Source organism: Daucus carota, chromosome 5 (assembly GCF_001625215.2).
Source record: "Daucus carota subsp. sativus chromosome 5, DH1 v3.0, whole genome shotgun sequence".
NCBI classification, from domain to species: domain Eukaryota; kingdom Viridiplantae; phylum Streptophyta; class Magnoliopsida; order Apiales; family Apiaceae; genus Daucus; species Daucus carota.
In genome coordinates, this window is record NC_030385.2 from 2,512,506 (window position 1) to 2,533,491 (window position 20,986).

The 20,986-nt window shown below is 35.9% G+C and overlaps 2 protein-coding genes across 2 annotated transcripts; both read left to right on the forward strand.

The window, feature by feature from the left end:
• The first annotated feature begins 1,483 nt into the window (after positions 1–1,483).
• On the forward strand, positions 1,484–10,143 carry LOC108223383 (uncharacterized). The gene is made up of 8 exons (XM_017397612.2): positions 1,484–1,733; positions 4,088–6,022; positions 6,138–6,299; positions 6,390–6,444; positions 7,484–7,617; positions 8,683–8,769; positions 9,026–9,154; positions 9,759–10,143. Exons 1-8 carry the CDS (start codon positions 1,653–1,655, stop codon positions 9,894–9,896), a joined length of 2,721 nt encoding a protein of 906 aa, XP_017253101.1. The 5' UTR covers positions 1,484–1,652; the 3' UTR covers positions 9,897–10,143.
• Positions 10,144–15,942: 5,799 nt separating this feature from the next.
• Positions 15,943–17,975, forward strand: LOC108219858 (uncharacterized). The gene has a single exon (XM_017393410.2). It carries the CDS (start codon positions 16,036–16,038, stop codon positions 17,680–17,682), a length of 1,647 nt encoding a protein of 548 aa, XP_017248899.1. The 5' UTR covers positions 15,943–16,035; the 3' UTR covers positions 17,683–17,975.
• The last annotated feature ends 3,011 nt before the right edge of the window (positions 17,976–20,986 follow it).

Sequence of the window (20,986 nt, forward strand, 5' to 3'; positions counted from 1 at the left end):
AGAGGAAGATGAGACAAGGCCGAATGTAAGTCTGGGAATGGTTTTTTGTGTGAATTCAGAGTATGACTTGAGACACTGTATAGAAACAGTCAAGAGGATTATTAGAATACTAGGGCGTAAGAATTGATCATGACTTGTTCCGCTGGTGTTTGATTGTCTTTGTTAGTCACTCACCATATCAGGTTGGTGGGTAATGCTGATGATCTTTACTTGCTATCTTATCTTTAGTAATGCGAGGTATGTTGTTCTATACTCTATAGATATATGTTCTTTGGGTATTTATGAACACTTAGAAGTTGGGTATGACTTATGAGGGGGAGACAAAGTAAGGTCCCGGCACTTACAAGTACGTACATGAGATGACAGTCGGATCTAGGCACTCGAAAGTTGAAAGTATCCTGTCCAACAAATGAGAGATGAGCACAGTGTCCTTGATATGTGAGATGTACAAGCTAAGAGTGTGTGAAATTCTTTATATTATGTGAAGAATTAATTTTATTTCTTTCATTCGTATATTTCCCTTGTATGCTTGATGATATAGTTTGTCTATATTGGTGGTGTCCTTTTGTTGGTAATGTTTAGAACATCTCACAGGCCTATTCATTAAGGTAGTTAACACTTAACAGTTTTCAGTCATCGAGCTGGTATATACTATATTGGCTTCAGTTGCTGGCCAGAAGGTTTCGGGACTTTCAGATTCTTTTTGTTTTAGATTGATATCCAGGGGATCAGAGGTTAGCTTTTTCTGGTAGCACTGAAAAGTTATAATCCGCATTGTTGGTTTATTGCTTTTGCTACGAACTCATCAATGCCCATTGTTGGTTTATAATTGGTCCGAGTGTATTCAACTCGGATTTTAAAAAATATAACAGAATATTGGAGTATTCAGTTGTTATTTTAAATTATGTTACAAAAATCTGGTGGTATTCAATCATGATTTCAAATTATTTTTTGAAATTCGGTGATACTCAATTGAGATTGTTTAAAAACTATTAAAATATGATGTTATTCAAATATTTATGATTTTTTTCAATTTCATAAAATGATGAATTTTATGACAATGTTCAGTGTATTTTAATTTTTTGAAATCTCATCAAAATTTATGCGATTTTGAAACATTGTGCTTAAATACTAAATAATCCATATATAAACTATGTGTCATTTTATCAGGAATCCGCACAATTTAATAACTTATTATTTTATAAAATTTAATAATTTATTTTAAATGCTATCAAATTTTGATATATATTTTAAATAATCCTAATTAGATACCAGTAAAATCTGAATTTAATTCAAAATTATAGTTGAATATAATTTATACTAACAAATCAAAAATATTAAAATTCTAACAAATTTATTTTATTAATTATGTTTAACCAAAGAGAAGTACAAATGCCCACAAATGCCCACCCCGCACGTATAAATTTTCAAATAACATATCGAAAAAGATATTAAATATAAATAAAATCTGTTATTCCACCCCATTTATTCGTACATAAACGCGCGGAAATCTCTCCAGGAGCTTTCATCTTCATCTTCACTTTAATTAGCTTCACTCACAAGCTCTGGACACATCGAATCATATAGGCACGTATAGATACAGATATCTGTACGTATATCCGATGCTTTGTTGATACGAGCTAGGGTTTTCAATGGCGGTGACAGCCCCAATTCACGCTGCTTCGTCGCCGTGGCTCCCTGAAGATGACCTCTTGCTGATAAATTCACTCGAGGTAATTGAAGAAATTCCGATTAATTCGTTAATTTTGGCATTTATTTGTTGTGAATTTGTAATTGCGAGTTAATCGCGTGTTTTTTTTGTTGTGATTTGATTAGTTTGGTTTGATTTGTTGGATTAGTTAGGGTTTTGTTGTTTATAGATTAGTTGTTGGGAAATTTACGTGATTAATTTGTGATATGAAATCGGGATTTTACGTAATTGAGTGGAATAGAACAAATCAGTTGCTGTGAACTTGTAATTGGGTATATATGGAAGAGAAATTAGGTAGAGATAATGATGAATTGGTTGAGTGAGACATGTGATTATTATTTGTGGATGTTTGGAGGTTGCTCGGATATTCATTTGGGTGTTATATGAAATTTAGTTATGTAATTAAGCTTCCGAAGGAACTAAGCTATGCCAGGCCGTGGGATTTGTTATCGGGGAATTGATGTGTGCACGTGTTTCATCATTTCTCGATTTGTATGCCTGTGGAAAGAGAAAGAATAAGGGAATTGGGAGGGCTGCGCATGGCGCTTGACGCCCTCTTCCCGCAATAGTACTTAATATTTGTAAAAAATTGAGGTGATTACACTTAATCAAATTATTCATCTAATTCTCATTATCGGCGTATAGTGAATTTATAATCGGTCATTTATCACTGTCAACTAAATTTTTTTTGTTTTGCTGCCCAATTAGATTTTTGTTGTTTCAACATTGGGTATTGGGGAATTTTATGGATCAAGATTGTGATTGGATATCGGATTATATGTGTATTCTAAAAATTTGATTAGACACAATTGTCTTTGTTTAGTAGATAATTTTGTTTTTAAAAGCAGTCTAGTATTAGTGATGAAGTAGTGTTGGACTAGGCTTTTATTACACTGGCGGCTGCCTATGCAAGAGAAATTAGTTGGAGATACTGATGTATCGTCTGATTAAAACAATCCAGTATTGATTGCAAGTGATGCTGTTGCACAGAGATTACTGCATATTCGTTTGGGTCTTATATGAAATTTAATAGTTAAGCCCCCAAGGACCTTATCTATACCAAGTCACATCATTTGTTGACGGGGAATTAATTTGACACTTGGATTATTTGTTTGTAGGAGTTCTTTTTAAAATTTGTTATGAATGAATAGACCAAACTGTTATTCCTCAGCTGCAAGACACGGTAATGCATACGTCTGATCATTAAATTATACATTAGCCAAGTAATTAAATGCGCATACCCTATTCAGTTACGTTCAAGATACAATGCTGAATCACCATATCGGAGATATCTAAATGTGGTTAATACAATCGCTGGTAGCTGAATACATTTCACTCAGGTTTAACATCACCAACATCCAAGTTGGAATTATACTTTCCTCCTATTTTTAATAACAGTGCTTGTGGGCAATATGCGAAAGGTTTGGTGTATGGTAACAAGAAAACTGTATTTATTATGCAGATTTCTCATTTCTATGCACGTATGTACACGTGAAAATTAAATATATTTATAAATGATTAATGATGTACATGGAGTCCAGTTCAGCTACCAACCACTCTTATTATCAAACCTACAATTTTAGAATATCCATAAACTTATACGATCCCCCGACAACACAAGATTCACCAACTATGTATGCAAATCATGGTTGCGAATGACTTACGCTGTTAAGTCAAATCGACAAATGTCTGGATAGTCGACTAGTCATCGACTAATTATCCTTTGCTAGTCGACTAGTAAAGAAAATATTATATATAAGATTAAACTTAAATAACTCAAGCCGTTGGTCTCAGAGATGCTGACTGTCTAGTTGTCAACTAGTCGTGACTAGTAGGGCTTTGTGATGCCATGTGTAATATTTAGAATACACGAAACATCTAGTACAAATAAGGTTCACCGAATAACAAGAAATTTCACTGGTTTGTTGGCTATTTGCCTAATTGGACCAACCAATTTAAGTATAATGTTGCGTTATGCCCTAGCATACCCCACAATGATACTTTTCATTTAGTGGCAAAGCTAAAAGCCCAACTGCTGTTTGTGTAGACTGTAGCAGTAGTTGATGTCTATAGTCTTCTTGTACCAACTATGTAATGTAAAGGACGAGGCAACATATAAAAAGTTCAATGGAGTGATACTTATTAAAATAAAAATTCCTAATTACCTGTTCCAAGTTACATTTATGGAGTGGACATGTTTTAGAATATGATATTTGCGGGAGGGAAAGAAAGTGACTCCACTTATTTGTTTCAGCCTGAATATCCTTTTTGGTGCTTTTTCTTGAGAAGCTTTAAGCAATTTTTTTGTTCTATATATAATGTTAAATTTTAGTTTTTTTTACTGTTATTGGTCTCTTATTCATATATTCATTGCAGGCTGGTGCTTCTCCTGAATCACTTGCTAAAGGAGCTGTGCGATTTTCTCGTAGTTTTACCTTTCGCGAAATACTAGACCGGTGGCATTTGCTTCTTTTTAATCCTGATGTTTCTCCTCAAGCTTCTTCTGGGATGATGGAGCTTGAACTATCTGGTCCCAGTTCTTTATCAAAGATCAGTAGGCCAGATAATGCTAAGGGTTCAGGAGTGAATGCAAAGAGGAAAAGGGTAAGCATTCGCAGGCAATATAATGCCATGCGGAAGAGACTTCGGAGTGAGCTCTTCAACTCCAATGATATTGGCTTTCTTGAACCTAATATGCATGATAGCGGTTGTGTGGGTGATTTTCACGAGCATGCCACTCTTAATAGTGGGCCTGGGGTTACGAATTGTATGCTTCATGATTCCGACCATCTCGGACTTCAGGATTCAGACTTTGAAATCCTCAATCAGGTTTTTCCTCAAGAAGGAGAGGATGTTGGTACTACCACCGTTGTTGATAATCCTGGAAATGTATATCAAACTCAATGTCAGAATCTAATTGATGGTAACCGTTCAGTTGCAAATACGAGGGAAGATAATTTATTTGGCTTCCCTGAAAACGTTTCCCCCTTGTTAGGAGATGATGGCAGACGATTATTTGAATCAAATGTTGGACATAAAACTGACTCACACATATTGACTGATGTCTCAATGGATTTTGGAAAAATCACTAATTCTAATATTCAAGTCCCTTTGCAAGAGCTTCCAAATAATAAACATTTTGAAGCTGATAATGGTCATATGGAAAGATCGCTACCCTTTCCTTCAACAAATGAACCCCCACAGACAGGCTCTGGGTTTGCAGGAAGGCATATTGGTTCGCCCGATTCAGATGGTAGTGTGTCATTACAATCAATGGGTTTTTCATCTTCGATGCCAGGACTCCCTCTTTGGAAAACAATGGAAGATATATCAGCACCTGCTATGCCAGTCCATATGCACAATGGGGAGATAAGTCCGGGTGTTGAAGGGACATTGGCACTTCCAGGAAACAACGAACAAAGGGGGAAGAGCCCATCAGGGTTTGATATTGTACAATCAGGTCCCCTGCTGAGGGACAGTGACAATGGTAACTGTTTTAGTTCTGGGGCCATCTCTGAGGGTGAATTTGTTGACCTTTCAGAAACCCTTCTGAACTTCCCGACTGAGGATGAGATAATGTTTATGAATGTTGATGGGAAAGACAAAATGGACAAGTCTAGCGATGATAATATTCATTCATTGATTGTTAGCTCTGGTGGTGATGTTAAGGAAGGTGGGTCGGGGAATATTGAGCTTAATGAGTTGAACAATGTTGAACCTTGTACATCATTGGCTCCAACTGCTTGCCGTGGGTTTAGTAGTCCATGCGCTATGGAATCAGAAAACATTAGTTCGCCTGTTACTGATGTTCGGCAGCAATGTATTTTACCTTCTGTAATGAACATAGCTTCAACATCAGTGGTAGATCCTGACTATTCCCAACTTAATGAAGAAAATATATGCTGCGTGTTAAATACCGAGGACAGAGAAATTCCATGCAATGATGACATTTTCTTGCTCATTCATCCAACATCATCTTTTGCTCCTGCACGGAAAGTGTATACAACTGATCCTATTGATCCGGCATCATCTGCCGACGAGAGAGACAATGAACGGGGTGTAAACTTGGCAAATGCAAAAGATCCTGCAGGATCTCATGCGGCAAAAGGGACATATAAGTTGACAGAATCATTTCATAATCTTCCTAGTGCTCAGGTTCCTGATATTAAAAGTTTAAATCTTAAACCTGGTGAAGTTGGCAAGACAATTAGAGACATAACTCAACATAGATCTGCTGTGGCAACAAATGTCCCTACTGCATATACCACTGATAGAGTGCCAGAGCAGGATGTCATTAAAGCTGAACCAAGGGTACTATGACACAGTATCTTTTTATCTATTCTGTTTGTCAACTAATTGAAGTCTGTCCCTGAAGCTATTTATAGTCCTTATCCATCCTCATGCTATTACATTTCAATGTGAACAGGTATCAGACAACCCTTCTACATCCAGGGAACTGGCCCTAGTTGCAGAAGCAGGCTCTGTTGAAATTGCTCTCCCGAATTCAGCTGACAATGCCTCTTCGTCGGTTCAGGACGATTCTGAGAGCGAATATGACGTGCCTTATTCTTCTGATATTGAAGCTATGGTAAATTTATATGATTCGGTTGCTAGATTCTATCATTTTGATTATGTTATTTTTTTTGTTTATATGATTAAATATTATGTTTCCTTACAGATACTTGAAATGGAGTTGGGTCCACATGATAAAAATTCACATTCTATTAGACAAGGTAATATATCTGGACGTGGTCCAACTATTAATTTGCTTCCATAAGCAACTTCTATTTTGTTTGTTCATCTCAGTCGGTGTTTCAATTTCAATAAAAGAAAAGGTCGGGTATCCTTCATGATAAGTGCATATTATTGTATCTATGAGCTTTTAGCTGTTTTATTGTTTACACAGAGGTGGCAAAATGTGTGATTGGTTTGGTTTTGGTTCTCATAAAATGGATTTAGTTTGGATAAATGAACCAAAACCATTTTCAAACCATATATTAATAAATGTGGTTATGGTTTTGGTTTGAATTATGGGTAGACTAGTTTAATAAGTGCATGTGTTGTAACTAGCAAAAAAAAAAAAAAAGAAGAAAAGAACACAATAGTTATCAGATTTATAAAACTATTTACACAAACTCCATTAATAAGGCACTGAAGCTCTGCAACTAGAGAGAGAGTGATGTAGAGAAAGAACAATCCTAACTAACAAACAAACAATGCATGCTGCTGTGTTTATATACAATGCACACTCTAATATCCTGCAACTTGATCACACTGCTCAGCTGCTTGAGTCATACCTTGCTGTTCAGATGTGTCAACACACACAAATGTAGTTAGATCCATATTTTGTGAGAAATATGAGACTAGAAACCAAACCAAATCCATTTTTCTTAAATGTGATTTCATATTGATCCAAATTCACAATTTTGGTTTGGTTTGGATTGGTTTAATGGTTTTGCAACCATATTGCCACCTCTATTTACAATGACCTTTTTAAATCGAAAATGGGACATACAAATTGCATGGCACATCCACTTTTACCTTATAACTTCTGGCATTGGTTTATATTGATCTTTGGACTCATTAGAATGGAGTCCTGTGTCAGTCAGTTTTTTGTTTTTCCTCGAAGAAAATTACGGAACTGTATTAATGAGTTGAACAGATAGAGATCAACTTGACTGATTAGAGTATTATGCATATGTCTTATCCCTCCCGGCATCTAAGCAATAATTTATGTTCTGATATTTGAATTTTTTCCCTCTAAATTTGAAGATGAGGATGCTAAGAAGAAAATCATTAGACTTGAACAGTGTGCTCAAGCATCATTGCAGAGAATGATGACATCTCACGGTGCACTAGCATTCTTGTATGGACGGCATTTAAAGCATTACATCAAGAAACCTGAGGTACATGTACATATTGTTACCTGGGTCTTCTAGTTCTTTAAGATACAATATAATGATTGGTTGATGTTTTAAATTTTAAGAGTTATTTTTTCATTTTGTTTGTTGATGCATCAGTACTGTGCGGGTTTTTTTTTATTTTTGAGTGGGTGGGGATGTCTTTGGGTAGTTTTGTTACATATGTTCTAGCAATAGCTAGTTTTATGTCTGCAGATTTTAGTGCTGTATTGAAATAGTTAGTCTTTGAGGTTATATGATGCATGTACCAATTTTATGAGCTGAGTAAGACTCTCCAGTAGCTTATACTTGGTCAGGAATAGTGACACATGTACTGAAGATTTAACAACAATTATTACATGTTTTTTATTTTTTTAGAGCTGGCTGTAGTGTTTCCTTTAATGACTAAACTCTAAATGAATCAAGGTTAGTTAAATCTGCCGACATTTGTCACTGAATAGTAAATATCGAGATTTACGCCTCCAGGCTTCACTTTCAAGTGGATCTGGAAGAATACTTATGATTGTTTATAACCTAAAATACTCTCTTGTTTTCCTAAAAAGCTTTTGATATCTTGCCATATTGCATAGTAGACTGTTAGGAACTATAGTTAATAGCCTGAATGATGGGACCTTTCTGTGTTAGCGGTAGAACTGTATAAGACGTTTTATGATGATGTTTTAAGGGTTTGAATTTATTTGTTCATCTTATCCTAGAGCATAACCCTTTTTTGCAGAACTGAGTATCAATGCTCCCGTGTGATTAGGATTTAGGCTGAGTGTACACTAACACATTTGAGCTCATGTAGTCTTGACTCTACTTGAGTTGTAACAAGCTATGGTCAAATACCAAAATCCTTCTATTGACTTGGGGTCAGATTGTGAAAATTTTGAGCTCAAGCTTGTCTATTAAAAGTTTGGCGGGTTCATTTACAGTTCTTCATGTGACTATAATTGTCTAATAGACTTGGGTTGCCTGAGCAGAGGACCTTGCTGTGTGAAGTCACTAATATATGTTGACACTTTATGTATCTTCATTCTGAGTATATTCCTTTTTTTTTTTTTTGGGTAGGTACTGCTTGGAAGATCAACAGATGATGTGGATGTTGATATTGATTTGAGGAATGAAGGTCGAGCAAACAAAATATCTAGAAGACAGGTGGGACATTGGATAATTAAATTACCTTTCTTGATAGTAAGAAGATAGTGAAAAATCACTAATACTGGGAAAGTGTTGACATGACCCTATTTAGTTCCTTGCTGGTAACTTGGTTTTCAAAAAGTCAACCACCCATCATTAATGTGGGTGATTACAAGTATTAGCATGCAAATTAAGTGAATATATTCCATTATTTGTGCACCATATGTTGCTAGAATTGTAATCACTAATGTGTTATTTCGCTTTTATATCTTAGGCAACTATCAAGATGGAGACAAATGGGTCTTTCTTCTTAAAAAATCTTGGTAAAAGCTCAATTTTAGTAAATGGCAAAGCGGTTGCAAGTGAAAAGTCTCTGTGTTTAAGCTCAAGTTCTTTGATCGAGGTATTATATCTTTTATATTTATTTTATGAAATAACTTTAATGAAGCAAGCTGCTCATCTGGATTGTATGTTCAAAAGCATACTTGTATCTGTTTGTCAAAAGAAAAAACCTTCGGTTTTAGGGATGAAGGGCAAGAGTATTCCAGCTGTTACGTTTTTGACATTTAAATGTGTCTAAGAACTCTGGAGTTCAGAGTCTTTAGTGCTTAGCCAAAGTCACCTTGCATCTTTTCATTATGCTAGGTTATTATTTGAAAGTAGAAACCCCTTATTTATGCTTTCGGGATAAATTATAGACTTCTGTGTAAGTTGATCCTATGGCATGTGCATATACACCATACATTATACAAGATGCAGTCTTTGCACTAAGAAAAGATATAATTATGTGTTCATGTTTTGAATATTATCGAATTGATGATTGTAAAATATTGTATATGTTTTTAGATTCTTATTTGATACTCGTAGATGAGTTAGCTGATATCTGCCACATACATTTGCAATCAATATTGTGTGCTGCTTGCATCTTAGTGTTGCAGACTTGCAATAATACCTCCGTAGCAGCATTTAGCATCTCCGACTAATATACGTTATTGGTGTATTTGTAGATAAAGGGAATGAGTTTCGTATTTGAGATAAATCACAAGTATGTGAGGCGGTATTTGGACACCATCATCAAAGGAGCCAACTTAAGAACAGCAAATACAAATGGTCGCCTGGACAGGAAACGTGATGGGAGCTCTTGAAAGGTGCTTCTTTATTCATTCATATATAATAAGTATGATGCTTTATGAGTCTGTACGAGTGAAGAAGTCTGATCTCACCTTTGAAATACTGTGGATTAATGTTACATGTAGATAAAGTTTATTTTCTAATCTTGGTAGCACCATGGTCTTGTCTGGACCTTACTCTTCTTTCTTTCAAAGAAAGAAAACGTGTATATTATGAATGATATATTGTCATTAGATCAATTATAGAGTCTTTTCCACGGTACTTGGATACAACTGATTCATAGATTAAAACACATTTAGAACCCTAATTAAGTGAGAGGCCGAGCTTGTGACGGCAAGGCTATATCCCATGTCACTTGTCCATAGAAGCATTTTCCCACACTTGATTAAGAACTTATTTACCTAATTAAAATTTGATAAGTGTTTTAAATTTTATAATTTAGGTAATGTAGTACGATAAACATATTTATTCTATTTGTTTTTTGCCAGCCAAATGTGTATTTGCATATTATTTGATTTAGTTGATGCCAATAATTGGGCAAAGTCAACTGATTGAAGCATCATTATAAAATAGTCAGATGGACGAAGAAGTAAGATTCACCTTTGCTGTTTTTGGACAGCAAGAAAGTGTGCTTTACACGAAGAAAAATAAATAAATATAGTTAGGGTCTGTTTGAGAGTACTGTTAAAAATTGTTGTGCGGTCAGAAAAAGTGCTGGTAAAAAAAGTGCTTCTTGCAGCTTTTTCCAAAAGCATGGGAGGACCTGCTTTTTCTGAAAGCAGCTTTTCAGCTAAAAGCTGCTGTTCAGAAAAGCTGCTGTTCAGAGAAGCTGCTTTTAGATTTACCAAACAGTTTTTCACCTGTTTTTCAGCAAAAAGCTGTTGCTGCTGTCTGCAACATCAACTCCAAATAGCACCTTACTATCTTCTCCACGCTACTGGGCTGCATGAAACTGATTACTTCACATCGTCTGTTGACTCGTCTCGTTTTCTATACTTGATTACTACGAGTATAAATATTTGAGCAGATTGTAAGACGAGTCAACAAAGTTTGTTCGCTTCTAAAGCTATCGTATTTGTGATATCTATGGATTGTGCATGCATGAGCTCCCGCTACAATATAGGCTATCAAGAAGGATCTTGTTTCCAGACCAACACCACTAGGTCATGTTAGGAAGAGTGCGTGCTGCTGCATATATTCAGCATAAAAATGCTCTGTTTTATATTTATCGCTAGTCATCTGAAATCTCTTAACCTACCAAGAATTAATGCGCTATAATATATATCTTGTTCGGTTTTTCGTATAAACTACTTGACTTTTTCTTTGATGGTATAGTTTGAATTATTATTTTGAAACAAGTATTAATTATTTTTTTGAACAAGTATTGATTGCTAGATTCACAAAGTAAGAAAATAAGAGCGATGATGGATTGCTAGATTGCAACTTGCATGACAATGATCAGTTTAGGTTTGCCGTTTGGGCTAGCTTAAAAGAAGTGACTTCTTGCTTATAGTAAAGAAGTGGAGTAGAAGTGAGAAGTAAATAAGCTGATAAAGTGTTTGAAAAAAAAGCAGAAGCTGTGAGACAGAAGCTAGCATTCTCAGCTTCTTAAAAGCAGAAGCCAGAAGCAGCTCCTGCTTTTCCCCAACAAACAGCACCTTAGATTGTAAGAATAGCTGGTGACTATCTAGTGTCCATTACCAGGAAACGCCGTTTTGACGGCGATTGAAGGAGTGCAATAGTGGAAAGTAGCATTACTGTCTCAGTCTCTCAGAGGCTCGAGAGTATTAAGATGGCTTTATTTTACTGGCTGCCTTCTCCGGTCATTTCGTGCCTCGTAGTTTATATTACTGTCTTCCGTCATCTCTGCAAAGTAGACTTGTCGAGTTGCATATGAAGTCTTGTCAAAATTCAGTGACCATTTTGCTTTATTTACAAAACAAATAAAATATCTATCGTTTTTTCATGATGCAGGCTTATATGTCTTACAAATTAGTAGTATCTGTTCTAATACCTTCGGATGAGTCAGAATCAAATCCGGTCCTCCCGAACAACAAAGGATAAACACATCATATCCTAAGTGTACTTCTTTTACTTTGTGAATATCATGACTGTTGTTACAGTTATGTTTCGATAGTTATAGGAAGGTTAGATAGGATATTTAAAGCAGTGTGGAGGAATATGGAATCCGTATACAGAACAAAAACATGAAAACAAATAGAGTAGTATTTAGTGGGTGCACTTTTCTTGTTACCCCTCGATACTCATTATGATGTTCCGGAATCAATAGACACATACATCTGATCAATTATTCATGAGATATTTAAACCCGATTCATAAAATATACGAATATACTTTAATACTCTCTCCGATTGCAACTTCTCATTTATAAATAATAAATATTCTTTTTAAATTAAATCAAACGACCCTATTATATATCAATACATTTCTTGTAAATCTAATGGAGTTCAGCTCAAGTCGAACTTATAATTAACATTCAAGTTTATGTCCGTATGAAATTTCGAACTTAAAAATTACAGCCACACAAATAAGCAAGGTGGAGTGTTCTGGCTCTGGGCATGAATGAAGAAATAAAAAAGCAGCTTGTCAAAACTCATAAAGGTAGGTGATCTTGGAAAGTCCTGAGCAGAAAGTAACGTGGGGTTCTCCTCTGAGTTTGTGACACCATCCTCTTTATTTCTTCCATCTCGATTTCCTACTTTTTCTCACAACTGCTCTACCCGTGTGTTTGCTCCCCTGCATTTATTCTTTTTCAATTTTTCTCTCTTTTTAGTTTTTACTCCCCAGCTGGATCCTCTTTTACATGACTATGGGTCTGTTTGGGAGTGCTGTTAAAAATTGCTGTGCTGTCAGAAAAAGTGCTGGTAAAATAAGTGCTGTTGTAGAAATCAGATAACTGTTTGGTAATTTTTTGATATTACTTATTTTGAGTTATAATATTAAAAAAATAATGTTTTTGGTGAGGTTTTATAATGAAATCTATAACAGCATTCTGCAAAAGCTGAAAAGCAGCTTTTTCCAAAAGCATGGGAGGACCTGCTTTTTCTAACAGCAGCTTTTCAGTTAAAAGCTGCTGTTCAGAAAAGCTGCTTTTCGATTTACCAAACAGTTTTTCACCTGCTTTTTAGCAAAAAGCTGCTGTTGCTGTCTGGAACAGCAACCCCAAACAGTACCTATGTGTATAAAGGACCACAAAGCCAATGTTTTATTTTTCTTTTCAAAAGATAAGTCACATGTACTAACTGTAATAGAAAAAACTAAAATAAACAATTTTAATAATTTACAGCTCCAAGCTAAATAATCAACTCCTTCGAAGGAGATATTAACATTTAGGCCACAAGTGGTAAAAATACAAACTTTTGTTTTATAACTTGGTTAAGAAAGATGTTAATTATAACTATGAGCATTTTCCATTCTCTAAAATCTCTGGCTACAATTTGATAAATCATATCATAAATAAAAAAAATATTACTTGTTCATTACAATCACACTTTACTCCTGTCTAAATTATTGATATTGACGATATTTGATATTGGTCTAAAAAAATGATATTGACAATATTTGACAACAATAAGAATTTGTAACAAGAATCCACAACTTCTATTATCGTACTAAAATAAAATATTATATATAATAATTTAAAATAATAATATATTATTTTTAAAAGATAATTAATCAATATAAGTATACAACTAATAACAAGGTAATAGGCCCATTTAGTCGGTCATTCTCACCCACTCAACACTGTTACAAATACTCAAAATTTATCAAAATTAAAATGTTTTTTTTTTTTTTTGAAACAAAAGTGTTAATTTTAATAATAAAAAGCCATACGGCATCTACACCAATGATCGAGTCGAACAAACAGTAATTTGCAATCGCCTGTTCTCATAAAGAGACAGTTAAACGATATTTTGAAAAAAATGTATATACAAATACAAGTACCCGCTTCATGCATCCTCGTTGAATTACTGGTACCCTCTTCATCATGCCCTAACAGAGCTATCGTTTGAGCTATCGACCAAAACAGCGATTCCATACAAACTTTCATCATCAAATCAAGACCCCGCTTACAATTAAGAAGCGAAAAACAAAACTCTCACCAGGGAGAGAAAACAACCTTAGATCTGAGCAGAACCACATAAACAAGAGAAATCGGACTGAAAATCCACCCGCTTTAAACAGAGAAGAAAGACAACGAAATCTCCGATGGTTTTAGATCTAAGAATTCTTCCGAGAATAGATCCGAAATAGAACCACAAAAACAAGAGAAATCAGACCGAAACTCACCCGCTTGGAAGAGAGACAGCGAAATCTCCGATGGTTTTAGATCTAAGTTTTTCGAGAAGATGTATTATTTAAAAACTAGAAAGAAAAACAAAGCAATCAAGTGATTTGGGGCTTTCCACCGGTGAAAACCGATGGAAGCCCCAGGCGGCTACGACAAGAGAGAGGCTAGAGGCTAGAGAGAATTAGGGTTAGGAGAGCTTAAGTTGTCCTCCTACAATGAATATCAAAATTAAAATGTTATTTTATCTTTTCGAGGACAATTGATATTAAGCTAGGATTAATTACTGGTACTAGTACAAACCACAATTTCCACTGAAATATTTGACCAAGTATTTTATGCTCAACACCTTAAAATTGTGTGTTTGAGCTTGAGCATGGTACAAAAAATGTATTGACCGGTCAAAATATTTCACAAAGAATCATTTTCCAGGAAATAACTTGCGTGCTATGTTATTCTCCACTTTAGAATTTAAATATTTCAGCAGCGTGAAGAAAAGAAAAATCTCACGGATACATTAATCATGTTAAATATGCAAAACGCATAAGAATGTTTACATGTGCTCGCCTGCTAGTAACATGTTTAATCAGTGTAATTATCACAGAATAAACACGCATTTTGAGATAATTATCAGCTAACAACAGGCTAAACCAAAAGAAACAATAACTATCACGTCACAATTTTACTGGCTGTGGAGGTAACTATCAATGGGAGAATTTAAAGAATTTTAATGTTATAAATTATTGATTATTAATTATCCTGATTGTTTATGAATAATATATAAGGGAAACTTTTAGTGATATTATTGTAGTTTTGGTTATTTTTTTATGATAGGAGAACTAAAGTTTGCTTTCCAAAAGAAAACGAGAACTAAAGTTTAAAATTACAAGTGCTTGTTTTTTTTAAAGAGGCGAAAATTGTTTACATTGATTCAATCTTTATATTATTAATTTTAATAGTAAATTATTAGTTCTGGATTTAGTTAAGATCGTCTCAACTTAATGACGGTGAAATAAATTGACATAAAATGAAACTTTATCATTAAGTTATATGCAGGTTAAACCGTTTTAGAGAATAAAAGGAGATTAGACAGAAAATTGGACAAAAATTGAGGATTAAATTTTAGTTTAAGTAATTTACATATAAATTGAGTAAAATTTTATAATATGTACTATAATTGAATAATTAAATTATAAATATCTATTATGAAATTTCCTAGTACCATTATCTATTTTTATAAAAATAATATATATTTCAAAAATTATTATGGCCCTGTTTGGAAGTCAGAGGTTTGGGGTGGTTACAATCCGCTAATATCAGTGTTTGGTAGTAAGCGGATTGAAATAGAAGTTTGGATCCAAAAAGTTGATTTTGAAAAAGTTACTTTGATGAGCTTTTTGGGTTAGAGTTTTTGGTTTGTGTCAGAAAATACTAATCAATCAGCTATTAACCAAACAATTTTACAAGAAACAACTAATTCAATCCGCTAGTCAAAACATCTATTTCAATCTGCTAGTCAAAACATCTATTTCAATCGGCTAACAGCTAACCGCTAACAGCTAATCCCCAAATAGGACTTATATTTTTTTTGGTTAAATTTTATTAATTTATTTTATAACATAAATGACCCGACAAATATTTTGAAAAAAATTGGATAAACAGCCATCTCCCTGTCATATCCCACAGTTCCATTATTTATCAATCAACTTCATAAGTGCCGTTATCTTTTTTTTTTTTTTAATTGCAAATTCATTCATTCATATATTAGCACTTTCCCGGCACTATCTCTCTCATATTACCCCCTCTCTCTCTCCCTCCATCTCTCTCATTCTCTCTCTCCAGTCATGAAAGTCTCTGAAGAAGAAGACATCAACAACATCAAGCACCTCGTCCAATCTCTCCTCTCCTCGATTCCCAAGGCACAGATATTCAAAGGCAAGTGGTCCTCCATCGCCGAAAAACTCTCCGATCTCAACCTCCATCTCTCCGACCTCTCCGACTTTCCCGCCAACTCTCTCTCCGCACCGCTCCTCCTCTCTCTCTCCGCCACTCTCTCCGACGCCCTCTCTCTCTCCGCTCTCTCCCACTCCCCATCTCTCCCGGCCGGCAAGCTCAAGACCCAGAACGACATCGACTCGGTGTCGTCTCGGCTCAGCCGCCACGTCGACGACATCGATATTTTGATCAAGAGCGGGGTTCTCCAGGACGACGCCGTTTCAACCCCCGTTTCTAAACGAGAGTCGGTTCGGGTCAGCTCCAGGAGCCTGATAACCAGGTTACAAATCGGGTCCGACGACGCGAAAATATCGGCGATAGAGTCGCTGAACGACCTTCTCCAAGAAGATGATAAGAACGTGTTAATCGCGGTGGCGCAGGGCATCATTCCCGTGGTCCTGCGCTTACTGGATTCAAACTCGTCCCCTCAGCTTAAAGAAAACGCCGTCGTTTTGATTTCTAGGGTTTCAGTTCTTGATTCAAGCAAGCATGTTTTAATTGCAGAAGGGTTGACTTTAATTCAAGATTTGATTCGGGTCCTCGAATCGGGTTCCGGATTTGCCAAAGAAAAAGCCTGTATTGTCCTTGAGGCCTTGAGTCAAACCAAGGAGAATGCAAGGGCAATTTCGTCAAGAGGTGGGATTTTCACCCTTCTTGATATCTGTCAAGGTGGGACCCCCAATTGCCAAGCTGTTGCTGCTAGTGTGTTGAGGAATTTATCTGGGTTTGCTGAAATCAGGGAGATTTTCTCGGAGGAAAATGGGGTTTTGGTGCTGTTAGGGGTTTTGGCTTCCGGGACGATACAAGCGCAGGAAAATGTGATTGGGTGTTTGTGTAATTTGTGTTTGGATGATGAAAGGTTGAAGCTTTTTGTTGTGAAGGAAGGCGGGGTTGAGTTTGTAATGAATTATTGGGATTCTGTTTCGAATGTTAGGGGTTTGGAGGTTGCGGTTGAGTTTGTTAGGTGTTTAGTTTCGTGTCATCCGATTGCTGAGGTTATTGTTTCGAGTGGGTTGTTGGGTAGGATTGTATTGGTTTTGAATTGTAATGTGTTGGGAGTGAGAGTTGCAGCTGCTAGGGCTGTTTATGATATGGGATACGATATGAAAACGCGAAAGGAGTTGGGGGAATGTGGGTGCATTGCGCCTTTGGTGAGGATGTTGGATGGTAAAGCTGTCGAGGAGAAGGAAGCAGCTGCTAAAGCATTGGCAATGCTTATGGGATATGCTGGAAATCGAAGAATTTTTAAGAAGGAAGAGAGGTCGATAGTTAGTACTGTCCAGCTTTTGAATCCTTTACTAAAGAATTTTGATAGGAAATATGCTGTTTCTATATTGTCATCGTTTGTTCATTCAAAGAGATGTCGTAAACAGATGATTGCTTCGAGTGCTCTTGTGTATTTGCCTAAGGTTGTGGATATGGATGTCGAGGGTGCAAAAAAGCTCTTGGAAAGTCTTGGCCGGAGAAAACTCTGGGGTGTTTTTACCGGACCTTAGTGAGGTGATGATCATGATTTCGATTTCACTACTTTGTATGTATCATAGTTTGTAATTTTGTTAGTAAATTTGTTTGTTATCTGCTTTCTTTTTGTGTTAAAATTGTGATTAGAATTCATAGTAGTAGTAGGTATAGAAATGTGTTACTACTCCTTAAGAGTTAAGATTTGTGGGAGTCAATGTTGGAAAATGTAATCTTTTGTTAGGTGACCTAACTGGACTTTTAATAGTTTCTGGCTTTCCAGCAAACACCAATAAATTAAAAGTAATAATGTCACTTTCTGAGCTCATAATGTATCTGTACTAATATGCTTCTCCTATTATTATGATCTTTGATTGTCTTGAAAGATTCTATGATACTACTCCTATGTAAAAGTTTCTCTTGGATTGACTTTCAACTCTAAGATTCTATGTATGTCTTGCTGGTTGATGATGATTCTTACAATTAAAGAAACTAAACTAATATCTTGCATATACACACACTGGCACACATTGAGTTTTGATGTGCATACATTAAAAATTGAGAACTCGTCCGAGTACTCGTTTTCAACATCTGAGTACTCAATGAACTCCGAATCAGTTAGACCTTTTAGTGCCATGGCATTAACACGGCTGCATAGCATGCCCTCCTGGGATGAACCCGTGATACCACTTTTTAGGATCTTTAGTGCTAACTACTATACCAAAAGCAGCTACTTGTTGGAGATGGCACAACTATATCCTTTACAGTAGTAGCTAGCGCCACGGTTCGAGTTAGGAAGATGCTGAACACCCCAACAGACCTTTGATTTCCGAGGACTGGGGTGGTACCTGTCACCCAACCGAGTCGAACAAATTTTTACAGCATGCTAATACACACAATCTTTACATGTGTGTACTGGCAAGTGCTGTGAATCACAGGTGGAGAAGGAGAGTATTAGTCATGAATCAAGTTTATAATTATAGTTGTGAAATGCAGACAATGCGAACCACTTGACAGATATTAGTATCTGAAGACCATGTGCACCTGTTTTGTCCTCCGCTTGAACAAGTTCTCTGCTGCTGCTGGTGGTAGGTATCGTACACAAAACATAAGTTTGGTCCCATTAGGTGTCAATCGGATCCTCTAATCATTTATATGTAATAATTTTACTCAATTATATGGCATTACTCAATGGTATAATAATTTTTTTCTTGAAAGCAGAGAGTGAATAGTAATAATCTGTCTGGAAGTAGCATGTTCTAACCCGTGAGGGCATTACTCTTGTTTTTATGTCAGTTGATACTTATAATAGTAGCTCGAAAACAAGTGATCGCAGAATGGGTTTTACGGTACTCAGGTTTTGCTGGATTAGTAAACAAACATCAACGCGCAAGTGTGCGTTATGGTCGGACAATTATATGAATCTAGCGTAAAAACCTATGCGGGGGGTAAGGGTTGGTATATGATTTGAATCCTATTTTAGATTTTTTATTTGTTTTATTTAATATTTTTAAATGTTAATCTAATTATTTTTTTAAGTATAGCATATCGTCCATAATTTTTTTAGTTTTATAATAAAAAAGGTAAATGACATAATATGTGAAACAAATCAGTTAAAATTACAAACTGTAATAGAAAAACTTGCCAATTTCAGCTTTATAAAGACACCGTAAGGAAATGATTTATATGTTGACCAATTTTGTCGGTCAGGCCCATGAAGATGAAGGAAAAAGACTATATTGGGCTGGTATGTTCGAGATTGGGTCAAATCATATGTGGTCGCGCCCACATATATCTGACCGCACCCTATCTTCATGGCGCGTCCTGTTGTTGAAGACACATTAATAAATGAAGATAAGAAGGGCAGGAGGGAGCATGTTATGCTTAGGGGGACGCTCTTGAGCATTTTTGGAACCTACTGTTAATTGACTGAAGACTCTATTTTGTAGTGTGGGGAGTTGTCCTCTCTGAGAGGTAGAGAATGAAGACTAGAGGAGGCCTTGCTCTATAGTCTGGCTAGGTGTCTTTGTCGAGTAGCTTGTGGAACCTTCTCGAAGATATACCATGAAAGGCTCTATCTCTGTAGTCTAACGAGTTGTCCTTGTCGGGAAGTAGAGAAGCGCTCTTACATTTGGGGTAAGTCTTGGGTGCTCGAGAGTTTGCAAGGCCCAAGACTAGGACTCATCGTATTGGGCCCCTTTCAGGAAGGCGACAGAAGGGGAAGCCTAATCCAATTAGGTTTCTTAGGAGAATAGAACTACGTTCGGCTTGATCCCCTATAAAAAGAGGTACGTAGGCACATTGTAGGCACGTGCAATTCTTAGGAACAAAAGGCTAGTGACGGGACCCCTAGTTTTCTTCGCGATCTTGAACCCTAAACCTACAATCTCAGACACACCTACTTACATCATCACCACTCTTTGGTACGAGTTTGAAGGAGCGGCTACCGTCACAGATCTTGATTCCGGCCACAACCTCAAATTTTGTTAAGTACCAAATTTCTCCGTTAACAATAAGTATTTTATAGTGCATAAGCATGTAAGTGATCTTGAAATGGTTTTGTATTTATTTTTAATGGATATAATCGTCTTATTTATATATATTTATGAATTTTATCTTTAAAATACATTACAAATTTAAAAGAAGAGAGGTTTGACTAGGATACAATGCTAGTACCAAGCTAAGAGCCCTAGCTGATACTCTACTTGCTAGTACCTAGCTAAGAGCCCTAGTTGATACTCTACTTGCTAGTACCAAGCTAAGAGCCCTAGCTGAAACTCTACTTGCCTTTTGAAAAAGAAGAATGAGCTGGAAGCAAAAACATACAAGTATATTGAATCATTAAAGTTTTATTGTCTAAGTGTCCCCGGTCATCTTTGCATGTCCGAAGGTTAGATGGTAAACTTTCTTGAACGAAAGGGACTCCTGGCAGCAGCTCTTGTATTCTGATATAATTCGTTATACGAGAAAGTATCTTGTGACAAAAAAAAAGTTTATAATGTTGTCAAAGTTAACAATGATATAATAGTAATGAAATAATATGTGTGTACTCGGACATTGCATACATCCTACTGCAACTATAATGCACTAGATCCGATCTCTATTCATGACCGTTAAGCTATTGGTTATATAAATGATATATCATACACAAAATGCTCATGCATTAAAGATTTTACATAATCATGGTACTGCAGTTTGCTGGATACCGGCTTTGTAGATACTGGTTTAACAATGATAATGCCCTGAAAGCACTGCATGTCAGAAAGGTATGTCCAGACGTCTTAAATTTTTTTGAAAAAGATTGTAGAATTAAACAACATGTTCAATACATGGGACTACAAG

Coding starts and splice junctions, on each gene's coding strand:
- LOC108223383 (XM_017397612.2), top strand. CDS start 1,653: ATGGCGGTGACAGCCCCAATTCACGCTGCTTCGTCGCCGTGGCTCCCT. Junction 1,734..4,087: donor TGCTGATAAATTCACTCGAG/GTAATTGAAGAA, acceptor TATTCATTGCAG/GCTGGTGCTTCTCCTGAATC. Junction 6,300..6,389: donor CTTCTGATATTGAAGCTATG/GTAAATTTATAT, acceptor GTTTCCTTACAG/ATACTTGAAATGGAGTTGGG.
- LOC108219858 (XM_017393410.2), top strand. CDS start 16,036: ATGAAAGTCTCTGAAGAAGAAGACATCAACAACATCAAGCACCTCGTC.